Genomic DNA, 12,965 nt, shown 5'->3' on the forward strand with positions numbered 1-12,965 from the left:
TTAAAAGGAACTGAGAAAAAAACTGGAAAACTTAAGAAAATTAGCTAAAAACTATCACAAACAGTAAAAAGTAAGCAAAGTGAAGACTTACAAGGTTGAAATACAGACATGAATAGCATTCATCTATATCCAGTATCAAATGGAAGATATAATGGAATAAAAGGCTGCATTTACACCAGCAATTAAAATACTCTCAGTAAACTAAACAAGACCTATTCCAGTATGAAGTGGGCTGAGACAACATCAAACAAGCTGATTTTCAAGTGAATAATGGAAAATACCCAAGAACTGCCAAAATAATCCGGAAAAAAATACATAGTAGTAAAAACTCCCTGGAGAAATTAAGTACTAAAAGTAATAAATAATAAACCGTAGGAAAAAATTTTATAATCCTGAAATAGGGACGGCCTTTCGTCATCCCTATTGGTAAAATATAATTACCAAGAAGAAACAACAAAACACAACACCACAGCCTTCAAAGAAATTAATAAATCCAACTACATAAAACATCAGATATGCCTGCATAGCAAAAAACATCACAATGCAAAGCATCAGACAGATGACATACTGGGAAAAACACATTTCAGTCTGTATCATAGAGACAAATGGCTAATTTTGATAATCTACAAAAAGGTCTTAAATAGAAAAAGACCACATAAATGGAAAAATGAGCTAAAAATATATACAGGAAATACAAAAAGCCTCTTTAAAAATGAAAATTTTCAACCTTAGTCGTAAGAAATGCAAGTTTATGATACCATTTTTCAGCTTTGTATCAGCTTGGCAAGGATCCAAGTCGTATTACACTGTCAGCAAGGGGACGGTAAATCTGATGGTGACACTTCACCATGCAGCCTTTTAAACTTTGCGAATTTTGGACCATGTGAACCTAATATCCATTCAAAATGTTGTAAACCAATTTCTACCACAATATGCTCTCTCACATGTTGAACAAAATGAAAAAAACCTAACAATTTTAATATAAAGTGCATAAAACCTCAGGTATGAATAAAGTGATCAATTCATCCCAGTCATCCCAGGACTTTGCTGATTTTAAAACTGAAAATCGCAGGTCTCAGGAATTAGTTCAGTCCCAGGCAAACGGAGACAGATGGTCACCCTGAGAACTAAGAAGGAAAAAGAGCAACACTTCGAGCAGACACAGGTACCATCCAACCACCCAAACGGGGAGCTCTGTGAGCGTAAGAGAGACTTCACCTCGTGGCATCACAGAAAGGAAGCACTGCCAGAACTACAAAAAATAACCACTTGTCATTTTAATGCTCTTGAACCTGAACGCTCTTTGATTATCCCAAATGCAACCACACTGGTAAACTCAGGCTTAATACTTGCCAAACTCTTCTGATGTGGCATTTTGACACTTAGAGCCAATTTATAAGGCTCCAGATTCAGAAAAATATAGCAGGAAATGAGAATAGAAAACTATGTAAAGAGACAAAGGTAATGATTACAGTAGAACATAAATGTGGTCTATATCTGTCTCTTCATGTTACTTAATGAAGCGACTCTTCACTCCCTGGGGAATGTGGAAATAATAAGATCTTTTTCAGTAAAGGGAAGATCAAATTTGGAGGAAAAAAACATAGTGTGACAAAACAGAAAATAAGGGTTTTGAAAAGCAAAGTAACCCTCACCCCCAGAACCAGGAATGCTTTATCTGATAAGGCTTGAAAAAAGTCTGGATGGGAAAATGGGCTAAAGGTAAGGATTACTGAGTATATATCAGTGTGTACTTTGTTTTGCTCTGAATACCCTTTTAAAAAAATGATGAATAAAAATGAGAAATAAAGCTGTGTTGCTGAGCATAATGTGGTGGTTAAGGATGTGACCTCTGGAGTCAGGCTGCTTAAGTTGGAATCCTAATTCTCCAATTTACCAGCTGCAGGACTTTGAGCAAATTATCGTAAGTTAAATACCAGGAACTACTCATAGGGCTGGTGGGAAGACTAAATTTATGTGATGGGCTTAGAACAGTGGCTGGCACATTATGAGGGTTCAGCAAATGTTAGAAAACAGTAGTACCAATAAGAACAGCTTTTATTTTTATAAACTAGCATCTTGAAAAAGGCTATTAGTTTCTCTTAGTTATGTCTGCGTATGAGAAGCTAGTTGTACGATTTTTCATACACTGCACTAGTTGGAGCAGTTTAAATAAAAATGGTGTTAGAAGAAATTAGCACCTGGAGTTCCACCCCCTAATGGAGAGAAAACATGCCTCCAGCTGGGCTGCCTTTGGCCATAAATCACCCAGGCTTTGGAAACCAGTCAAGGCTCTCCATGACTTGAGCTCAAGTACTTAACATCTCTGAGTCTGTTTCCTTATCTGTCGAATGAGTTTCATACCCACTTTATGGAACTTTTCTGAGAATTAAATGAGCTAAAGTCTATCAAGTGAGCACTGATGCGCCTCGAACCGAGTAGGTGCTCTAGAAATGTTATTTGGCATTAATGTAATTAGCAAGAGATCCCATCTGGGCCTACAGCCCCCTTCCCCATCCCACGAAGTGGAACCCACTGCTTCATCCTTTCACAGTTACTGTGCCCCAAAGTAGGTTACGAAGAGTGGATGCTCCATCTCTCTTTTCTAATCCAGAGATTTAAACCTAAAGAGCTTGTCTAAAATTTAAAGGACAAAAAATAATGCTTCAATTGTGCACGAAAACACTAACCTAATTCACATCTACTCCCATTATGATTCTCACTCCTTTCATGAACAAGTTAAGCTGAGATGACACACAGGTTCCCTCTCACACGCCACCTCTGACAGAATACAGACAATTGCTGAGACGCAGTGCAACAGAAGACTGTGAAGTGGGGCTCGGCACACGGAGCAACGGGCGACGGAAGAGCTGAAGCCACTGACCGAGTGCACTAGCGGCAGCAGCAGAGAGGAAGGGGTGGAATGTGCGCACAGGAGAGACAGAGGAAGAGGGGCACAGCGTGTGTGTGTCGGTGTGCACGTTTCTGACCCAAAACCTAACCTTTTTAGATGCGATTAATAAGGTGCCAGGCACTGCGCCGGGGATCCGCCATGACCAACTCCTTGAGTCCTCACAACAACCCTGCAAAGGAAGCTAATACCACCTTCCTCGTTTTACAGCGAGAGAATGAGGGAGTCCGAGGAACCCAGGGATCTCGGCTCCAGGGTCGTCTTTAACCAGCAGGCTGGCTCTTGGGAGAAACTACTGCAAACCCTCAAGCTGGGGAACATTTCCAGGATGCAGGTTTCACTCAAAAAGAAGGCATTCAGACTGAATTAAAACATTATCTACATATATTACCTAAAAACATAGAATTTATAGTGAGATCTCTGCGTTCAGCATCTTTCTGCCAGTCAGTTGTGAATTCGACCTCAGCGTGTCTTCCATCAGTGGCAACGTCAATCCGTAGTGTAGTAATTTCAAAATTTTCTTCATGAAGCTGGAAGTAAATATATGTTTTTTTAAATTCATTTTTAGTATCACTGGATAAATTGAAATTAACATGTCAGTCCTGACAGGTATCTTCTTTCTTTTTACAGTCAACTAGTGCACATATACCTTGAGACAGGAAGACACCCATAGTATTCAAAGATAGATCCAAAGAATATTTTTAAGAAATAATAAACCCATCTTAATTAAAAAAGATGAGTCTGACATATAAAAATGGCATGTCTGACAAATCATGTGGCAGAAGGGACGAGCCCTTAAAAATAGTATATTCTGGTTCTTCAATTTCATACCAGGCTACTCTTTGAAATATTTTTTTAACAGCTCCAGTTTGCAAAGAGCTGAATATCAATTTACAGAATATATACCACTGAGCAAAGGACTGACAGAGGAAGGAATACAGTACCACATCCTGCAGCTCCTTTACTGGTAATCATCAATGAGGTTAAAATACAGTGCCACATATATCTCGGGAAGAGAGATTACCTCCAGCTGGGAAAAGTTGGGTAGCCTCATGTTAGAGGGACATGCGGTCTTAGCCTTGAAAAATAAGTAGGATGTGTACATGCAGATGTGGGAAGAAGAACATTCAGATGAAGAGAAAAGATGACCAAAGGCACAATGGCGAGGAAGAGGGATACCTGTAAGGAAAGCACACTGGACCAAGAGCACATCAGCACGGAGGGGAAGACAGCAGAGGGCGCTACATGCCAAGCAGGGGTCTGGAATCTCTTCATTAGGAACTGAAAGTCATTAATGATCAGTAAAAGTCTGTTCTAGAATTCCTCTCAACCTCATGCATATTCTTCTCTACAGACAAACTAGTGCTCACTACAGAATTCCAGAATCAGGAATTTGAGGCACAAGTTATCCCAAAGAAAAGGGTAAGAAATATGAAGCCTGTTGAAAATCCGTGTAAGAAAAAATTAGACCTCCAGAGTGACTCCCTCACCCAAGCAGAGAAACAGAGATTAACCAGAAAGGCTGACCCCAAAATAATCAGAACTTGGGGCACCAGACACATGACCGTGGGAGTGATGCACCAAAATGAAAATAACATGAAGAAAAAACCAACATGACCCCTATCGCTTTCCCCACTTGGTTTTCAAAATGCTAACAAGCAAGCTTATTCTAACCTGGGTAACACTGGAGGATTCCTCTGACGTCTCCTAATGAAAAGTCCTCCTGATATTGACAGTGGTGGTCCCACAACTAACTGGCTGACGCTTCCCACACAGAACTACAGGAGAGTGCTCAGGTCATTCTGCACACAGTAGATCCCCCAAACATAAAGAGAGACCAAAAAATACCCACACCGAAGGAAAGCCAACAGCAAAGACAGAACAAGCTCAGAGGAAATAAAGACATTGTCGAAGTACCTAAAATTGATGCCCTAAGGGAAATAAGAGAAGATACTGCATCTGAAACAAGAACAGGAAGCTTTCAAAAATACTGTAAGAAAGACCTCTTGAAAATTTAGAAGACAGCAAAAGTTGCCAATACAATAGGAAAACTGGATGATCAAGTTAAGGCAATCTCAAAGTAAAATAAAACAAATGAGAATATAAAATAAGAGACAAAAGATAAAACTAGGAGATGAGTCCCCATGGTCCAAAGTCCAGCATCACGGGATATTCCAAAGGGAAAGACATTTAACAAAGGGGATGACATCATGAGGGGAACACAAGGGGGCCCTAAGTGCCCTACACAATGAATGAAAAAATAAATCCGAGCCAAGGCACGTCATCTTGAAATTAAAAACACCAGAGATAAAGAGATCAGAAAGGCTTCCAAGAGGGGAAAAAAATAATAATAATCAGGTCTCAAACAAAGGAGAGATCCGAATGAGCTCAGACTTCTCAGTGGCAGCACTGGAAGGTAGAAAAACAAAGCCTTTACATTTCTGCCTGAAAATAATTCCCAGCCTTGAATTCCACGGCCAAGCAAACTATCAGATCAGTGTGAAGGTAAAATAAAAACACATTTCACACATGTAAAGCTCTCTCAGGTTACCAAAATGAGGGCATAATCCAGGAAAGACTACCACGGGATCAGGAACCAGGAGGTCTGGTAAGTAAGAGACCAAGGAAGCTCCCAAGATCTGGTGCGGAGAAATCCCAGGACGGGAGTGGGGAGCCGGCCTAGGACGCACAGATGGGAGAAGACAGACTGCAGCCGGTGAGCTGGCTCCAGAAAAAGGAACTGAAACTTGACGTGAAAGCCACCACGAGGAACTGCAGAGCACAGGATGAATGAATGAGCAGCACACGAGAGCTGTGTCACAGAACTACGCCGTTAACTCCAGGGAAAACCCAAAGCACGGAACACGAGGAATGTAGTCGAAACACACTGCACGATCTAGCCATAAACAACACTTATGAACTGATTTAGCCAAAAATTATGGCATATGTGTACTGAGAAAATGAGGGAAGGAGCATCGTATGTGCTTGCTGTTGAGGAGGGTGTGATAAGAAGGCTCAATCGTCTTCCATGCAGCAAGTCAACAAGCAACATCTTAAGACTGGAAATTAAAAACGAAAATGAAACACTGGAGCGTAGAAAGGTCTTTTTTAGAAATGTGGAGGGAAAAAGTAACTACTATAAAAATAAAAGGGCCTTCAGCAAAGGAGGATGCAGTATTTAATAGAGGGTAGAGAAGACTGACTTTTTTTTTTTAACTAGGCTTTTTGTTATTTGCTTTTTAAAAACTAGAAATGATCTATAACAATTCTTGACCTTACCAAAAAAGGCAATGCAGTTCCTGTCAAACTTTTCACTCACCCTGGCAGTGATCGTCCCGTGCTTTTCTCCTTTGTTGTTGATCATACGAATGCCGACCGACTGAAACAGCTCCTTCATTTGAGCAGGGGTAGCAGTGGTAGCAAAATCCACATCCTGCGGCTTTACTCCGCTTAATAAATCCCTCACTGCTCCTCCTGCTATTCTTAATTCATGATTTTCTTTGACAAATAATTCTGAGGTGAAAAAGAACGTTTTCTGTTTCAGTGTGTTTCTTTTAAGCGCAGAAGTACAAATTTTCCCATCTACTTGGGACAGCAGAGATTATTGAAATCAGCCTTTTTACATAAAAATTGGGAGAACAAGGCCCACAGCAATGAAGTGACCTGCCTACAGCGGAAAGCCTCTAACAAACATGAGAAGCAGGGAACGTGCAGAATTTCTTTTAGGTTAATTCGGAAGATCATTCAGAATTCCACAGTGCTTCAAGGTCATCAATGTAAATTTGAATTACTACTAAAAAGTAAAGTGAGTAATTCCGCGCTCTCTCTCCGGGTTTACGTGCATACTTTAGAAATGTGAAGTGTTCTTGCACATATTTCTCTCTGTGTATTGTGCTGAGGTGACATATTCATGCAGGAAGCTATCAAACATTAGTCTAACACACCACACATGATAAACGTTATAGCTAAGAACGCTTCAAGAAATAATCGACATCTGATGTCTGAAACCAGCTCAGAGCTCTTCTATGGAGAAGCCATATGACACTGGGGTCACCGTGAGGACCTGAGCCCAGGACACCCAAAGCAGGCAGAGGACAAGGCTGAGTCCACCACAACCACCCATGTGACTAAGGGACACCACAGGGACCCAGTGAGCATGACATCCAGGACCCGGCCTGACACCACCACCCAAGCCTTGGTGTTGCTATGAGCTGGACGCACACAGTGAGGCCCAGGTGTCCTCCTGTGAACATAACGGTGGCAAAGAACATCCACAGCAGACAAGGCCACCCTGTGACCAGGATCAAGACAACTTGTCATCATTTCTGAACAGGTGAGACACACACACTGCCCAGACAGCACCCTGTAACAGTTCGTACGTGTGATACCCTTAGTTCCCAGTCAGCGTTAGCCTCACACTGCGTAGGCTTCCCACCTTCCAGGTAAGAATCATTAAGACAATCACAGGTTAACCCCTGCTTCCTGACACCACCTGATGCACAGCAAAGCCCCGCTTCTTCAACTTGCCCCCAAAACACGTGATTCAAGCTCACATCCTACAAGACGTCCTTTCTACACCCCTGTTACTCAGAGGCCCCAAGGTGCCCCAAGGTTCCCCATGGTCAGGGCTCCCCGTCTCGGCGAGGGGTGTTCCTGCTGGTCTCTGGCAGGAGGGTGCTGACCTGAGCATTCAGCTAAAGGCGTCAGAGCTCCAGCAACACTAATCACAGCTCAAAACGTCATCCTCCGTCCCCGCGCCAGTCTCTGTGCTCTTTGTCGTCCTCCTCTACCTGTTCTTCCCAGGCCTTCCCGCTGCAGACCTCTGCAGACTCCCTCAAATGATCTGCTAAAAATAACAGTGGTTCCCTCCCTCTACCTTCTTGCCTTAACTAAAGGCTCTCCCACAGGGTTACCACTTCCGAGAGCCCCCTCCCAGAGGAAGTGTGCAAACTCCTTTAACTCCACATTTCCATTCAAGTCCCAATGAGTCCTTAAAATAAGGTCCATGGCCCTTTAAATTAAAATATAAAAATCATCTGTTAGTCCAAAGTTTTCCTGAGACTTAGAGAGGTAAGGTAAAGAAGAGTTTCATGAAGTAGTACTTACCCTTACTATACATACCATGCAATCTAATCTATTCTTTATCTCTTTTCCTCTATTTTTTAATGCTGGTCATGACCACTAAGTTGACTTTATGACCCACTCACCAGTCACACAGTGGGGAACACACACTGACCCAGCTCACCCTTACTCAACTCCTGTGATTCAGTTTAGGAAGCCTCTCCTCGTGGTGGAGTAAAGTGAATTCCACCTAAGCTAGGAGAGCAGCCTATCTTTAATTACATTAAAATTACCTGTTTATGTCTTTGTCTCCCCACTTCTCAGAGTAGAAAACCTATCTCACTCAACTTTATACCAAACTGGCTCACGATGGAACTGAACTGTGGTACACAAGCTTAAGAAAAAGAAAAGAAAACAAAGAGGGATCGCTTCACTGAAAAGTGTACTTTTTAAAAAGCTTTTCTTCCTTCAACTTCAGAGTACATAAGAAACTGTTGGAATGCAAAAAATGGGCAAGTTTTACTTTCATTTGAACCTACTTTAAGAGGATGAAAGTCAAGGCTGAACACAAAGATAACCACTGTTTTGAGATTCTCAAGCTGCGTCTACTAAAATAAAATTGTCAGTTCAAATCACCCAGTGTATTAACTACATTACAGAAAAAAATGTTCCAGAACTCGAAGTAATCTATTCATCATTTTGATTAGCCCTATGGAAATGGATAACTATGTCCAAAAATCCTCACAATCCTAACATTTTTATAAATGAGAATGGCACATAAAGGCATATGTACGTGCCTGTGTGAAACAGCAGTCATAAAAACTGCAAGAAAGGCATGATTTTATACTGACCCGAAACAGTAAGAATCATCCAGCTTAAAGAGGCTCCTTTTCCCCCTCAGTTACTGACATCTTCAATCTTACAGAAACAAGGACACATTCCACATTCCAACAAACTTTGTAAACTACATACATACTCAAGTGAACAAAACACCTCATACAACTAAACTTAATTGCAAATTCAAGCTTAAGACTCATGAAATGCAGGATCTCATCACTCCAAATGGTCTTAATTTGTGTCAGCTGCCACATCTGATAGCAAGCTATTATTAATCAGTCTGAAGAGCAACCAAAAGACCATGACATTAATTTGTCAGAAAACTTACAATTGTCTTCTACCTTCTAAATTTTATTTTAATTTTCAGTCAAATTTTCATAAACTGCTTCACTTTACAATTTTGAGTTTTGAGTGTTGGAGGTCGTAGGGATGGAGAGCGGGCAGGAAGTGTTAGTAAAAAGACCACTACACAGCACGACCGTTACTACCGGAAAACAAACTATCTGTTCCTTAGCGTTTCTAGGAAATCCCAAACTTCAAGAGTGATCAGCTATTCCAATTGTCCCAAATGTTAATATGACTTGGTGACATCACATACCTAAGCAGCAGCGGATAGCTAACCATGGAGCACTATCTCCCAGCAACCCTGGCTTGTCCACTAACCGTGTAACTTACACAAAAAGCACTAGGTTTGGAACTTCAGTCTCATGTATACAATGAAGAAATAATTTTATATGCCACTGGTATTATATGGCTGTCCTTAAGCAAAAGGAAACATAAATTACATGACATAAACTGACATTATAAAACGCTGTATGAGCAGAATACACTGTCCTAACCTCCCAAATTCTTGCACGCTGGGAACTAATTTTACATTTGGCAAAACAGCTATCATGATTTAAGAACTGGTACAGTATGAAACTGCACAGCATCACGGTACAACAGCCATCATTTTTTTCCTTTGTGTGTTTTTGTGCATTGTTTTCATACAGAACATTATATTTTACCAGGATACTCAAGTCTTTAGAAAGTAGCAAAGATCAAATAAAACTAATCAGTTGATTTTCTAACCACTGGGCACTGCACTAAAGGACTCCTTCTTGCCGGTTCCACTATAACCTAGAAAAACGCAATCTTAGAAGATGCCCATGCTCCCATTTGCCAGTCTTTCGAGGACCAGACCACTGGGCAAATACTACCACTCTCTTACCATACTATTCCGTCTCTAACTTCCTTAGGACTTCACCTCTCAAGGTGGAGAAGACTCAGCTCTTGAAGTCAGGGTTAGTAAGCCAAATGCAACTGTTAAAATAAAAAATGTTCAAGGACCTACAGTAATCAATATCCACAGCCTTGTTTCCAAAAGAAAAATGCAGAAGGATCTGAGATAGGCCCCCAAGAGTTAATTCCCTACATACAATCATTTGGCCCTTACAACGGAAGACGGGAAGAGTGGGAGCTGGGAAAGGCATGTAAGGAAAGAATAAGCTAGAATTCAACTCAAAGTTGAAGCTTCTAGACATGAGCCATACAAACAGTAGCCACACGTGGTTCTTGAGCACTATGAAATGCGGCGAGTCTGAATTAAGACGTTCTGTACGTGCTAAGGACCAGATTTCAAAGATTTACAAGCGAGAAGGAATTATCTCACTCATAATTTTTACACAAATTTGACATTAAAATGATGGTATCTTAAATATACTAAATTAAATAAGTTGATGTACTAAAAATAGTTATTAAAATTCATTTCACCCACTTCTCTATTTTTTTTTTTTTTTTTTGCTGTACGCGGGCCTCTCACTGTTGTGGCCTCTCCCGTTGCGGAGCACAGGCTCCGGACGCACAGGCTCAGCGGCCATGGCTCACGGGCCCAGCCGCTCCGCGGCATATGGGATCCTCCCAGACCGGGGCACGAACCCGTATCCCCTGCATCGGCAGGCGGACTCTCAACCACTGCGCCACCAGGGAGGCCCACTTCTCTATTTTTTTAATGCAGTTACCAGAAAAGTTTATGTACCATATGTGACTCACTTCTATGGGACAGTGAGTTTCTAGCATTTTTCACTCTAATTAAAAATCACAGCGAAGCATCTGCTTTAGGCCCTCCACTTCAAAACTATGAGAAGAACCTATAAAAATCAACAAGTTCTGGACCATTTATCTTGACATTCACCTAAAAAAATCACCTTATTTCAAGAATAAGAAAGTAGCTCTGTCAATAAGCTAATGCAAGGGAAGTCATTTTAAAGCAATGGTTCCTCCACCTTCTGGTCATGAGAATTAAGAGGAGAGTTTTTATCAAAATTTATGAATGCCCGTGCTTCCTAGAGATTCCGATTCCAGTTCAGTGGGGCAGGAGTGGGACACCAGCACCTGTATGTTATAAAAAGCTCCCCACGGGGCTTCCCTGGTGGCGCAGTGATTGAGAGTCCGCCTGCCGATGCAGGGGACACGGGTTCGTGCCCCGGTCCGGGAAGATCCCACGTGCCGCGGAGCGGCTGGGCCCGTGAGCCATGGCCGCTGAGCCTGCGCGTCCGGAGCCTGTGCTCCGCAACGGGAGAGGCCACAGCAGTGAGAGGCCTGCGTACCGCAAAAAAAAAAAAAAAAAAAAAAAAAAGCTCCCCAGGTGAATCTAATGGACAGCCAGAGTGGCAAACCAACAGTTACGGTCATGTCTCCACATGCACACGCCTTAGTATATCTCTGAAGGCGTGACTAAGGTACCATAGGCTTTGAAATGCAGCCGTGGGCACTGCAACAGCAGTAGCTGATACTGAGAACCAACGTAAGAAAGGATGGAACTGCGGCAAGCAAGATGAAGCTGCTGTAATCTGGCACTTAGCTCCAGTCGTTTCCCGTGTTCCTTCCAGGTAAGTTAACCCCCACTTCCTTCTACCTCCAGTTGTTTCAAAAAGCACTTATACCTGGGGCGGAAATATAGCTTAGTGGTTACAAGCTGGGTTCTCAAATCAAGACTGCACAAGTTCAAAACCCAGCTCTCCACTTATTAGCTATAAAAACGTTGGAAAAGCATTTCACATTCCTAAGCCTCTGTTTCTTCAACCATAAAACAAGAGGAAAAGTACCTACTCCTTAAGTTAGTAGGCCCAATTCTGTGATGCATATAAAGTACCTGGGGTGACACACAAAAAAGCCATGTTCCCCCCCCCCCGCCCCACCCCGGTACGCGGCCTCTCACTGCTGTGGCCTCTCCCGTTGCGGAGCACAGGCTCCGGACGCGCAGGCTCAGCGGCCATGGCTCACGGGCCCAGCCGCTCAGTGGCATGTAGGATCTTCCCGGACCGGGGCACGAACCCGTGTCCCCTGCATCGGCAGGCGAACTCTCAACCACTGCGCCACGCGCCACCAGGGAAGCCCAAAAGCCATGCTTTTTAACGGCAATCATTATTTGCCTCTTCTCATGATCTGGCTATAGTTTTGGATTACCCATGCATGGTAAACCCTGCTTTCATTAGCTTAACAACAACAAAAACCCATGAAGGTTGGCTAAAAAACGTTAACCCTCTGCCTCTCCATTTTTACAGGCTTCCAAAGCAAGAAGAGGCATCCTAATCTCTCACCTGTCAGACTCTTCAAGCCTTCTGTGAAAAGTGACTGGAACTCTGGAGACTGCAACTTCATTGTAAACAGAGAGTGCTTCAGAAGGCACAGGCTACTCCAGCTGCAGCTCAGCAACTGCCTGCGCCAGGGACCCAGGCACCTCAGCATCTGGAGAGAAAGTCACCAACCACACATCTACAAGACAAGCAAGCATGCCCAACAATGAAACTTCCCAGTGAAGGACAACAAAGGGATATTCTGCGATTTTACTTATCAACAGAGACAGACATTCATCTCCTGTTCAGATGAAAAACTGAAAAAAGCGACAATGGGAGGGAGAATTACAGCTGGAACTACACTTGTCGTTATCCGGTTTTGCACTCATGAAGCACATACTACTGATACTACCCCCGCATATGTATTTTACTGTTAGGGTGCTCTCCCGGGAGGTGGTTTAAAGCGTGAGGGCTGCCGAGAACAGTGGTTCTAGAAAATGTAACTCAAAGACTTGCAGGAATACCTGGTCTCCTCCAGAACAAGTCACGGACACACACTTGCCCACAAGCACCTGAGACTTACGACCCAGGGATATTTC

The 12,965-nt window shown here is 42.6% G+C and overlaps 1 protein-coding gene across 1 annotated transcript in view; it reads right to left on the reverse strand.

The window, feature by feature from the left end:
• TRNT1 (tRNA nucleotidyl transferase 1) overlaps window positions 1–12,564 on the reverse strand; it is a 17,625-nt gene extending 5,061 nt beyond the window's left edge. The window contains exons 1-3 of the mRNA XM_082637414.1: window positions 12,391–12,564; window positions 6,231–6,424; window positions 3,303–3,441 (exon numbers count right to left, since the gene is read on the reverse strand). Coding sequence (XP_082493540.1) covers window positions 3,303–3,441; window positions 6,231–6,424; window positions 12,391–12,538 — 481 coding nt within the window. The 5' untranslated portion in view covers window positions 12,539–12,564. The remainder of the gene's footprint in view (window positions 1–3,302; window positions 3,442–6,230; window positions 6,425–12,390) is intronic.
• Between the last annotated feature and the right edge of the window lie 401 nt (window positions 12,565–12,965).

This window comes from Mesoplodon mirus, assembly GCF_964341445.2.
Source record: "Mesoplodon mirus genome assembly, chromosome: 12".
NCBI lineage: Eukaryota > Metazoa > Chordata > Mammalia > Artiodactyla > Ziphiidae > Mesoplodon > Mesoplodon mirus.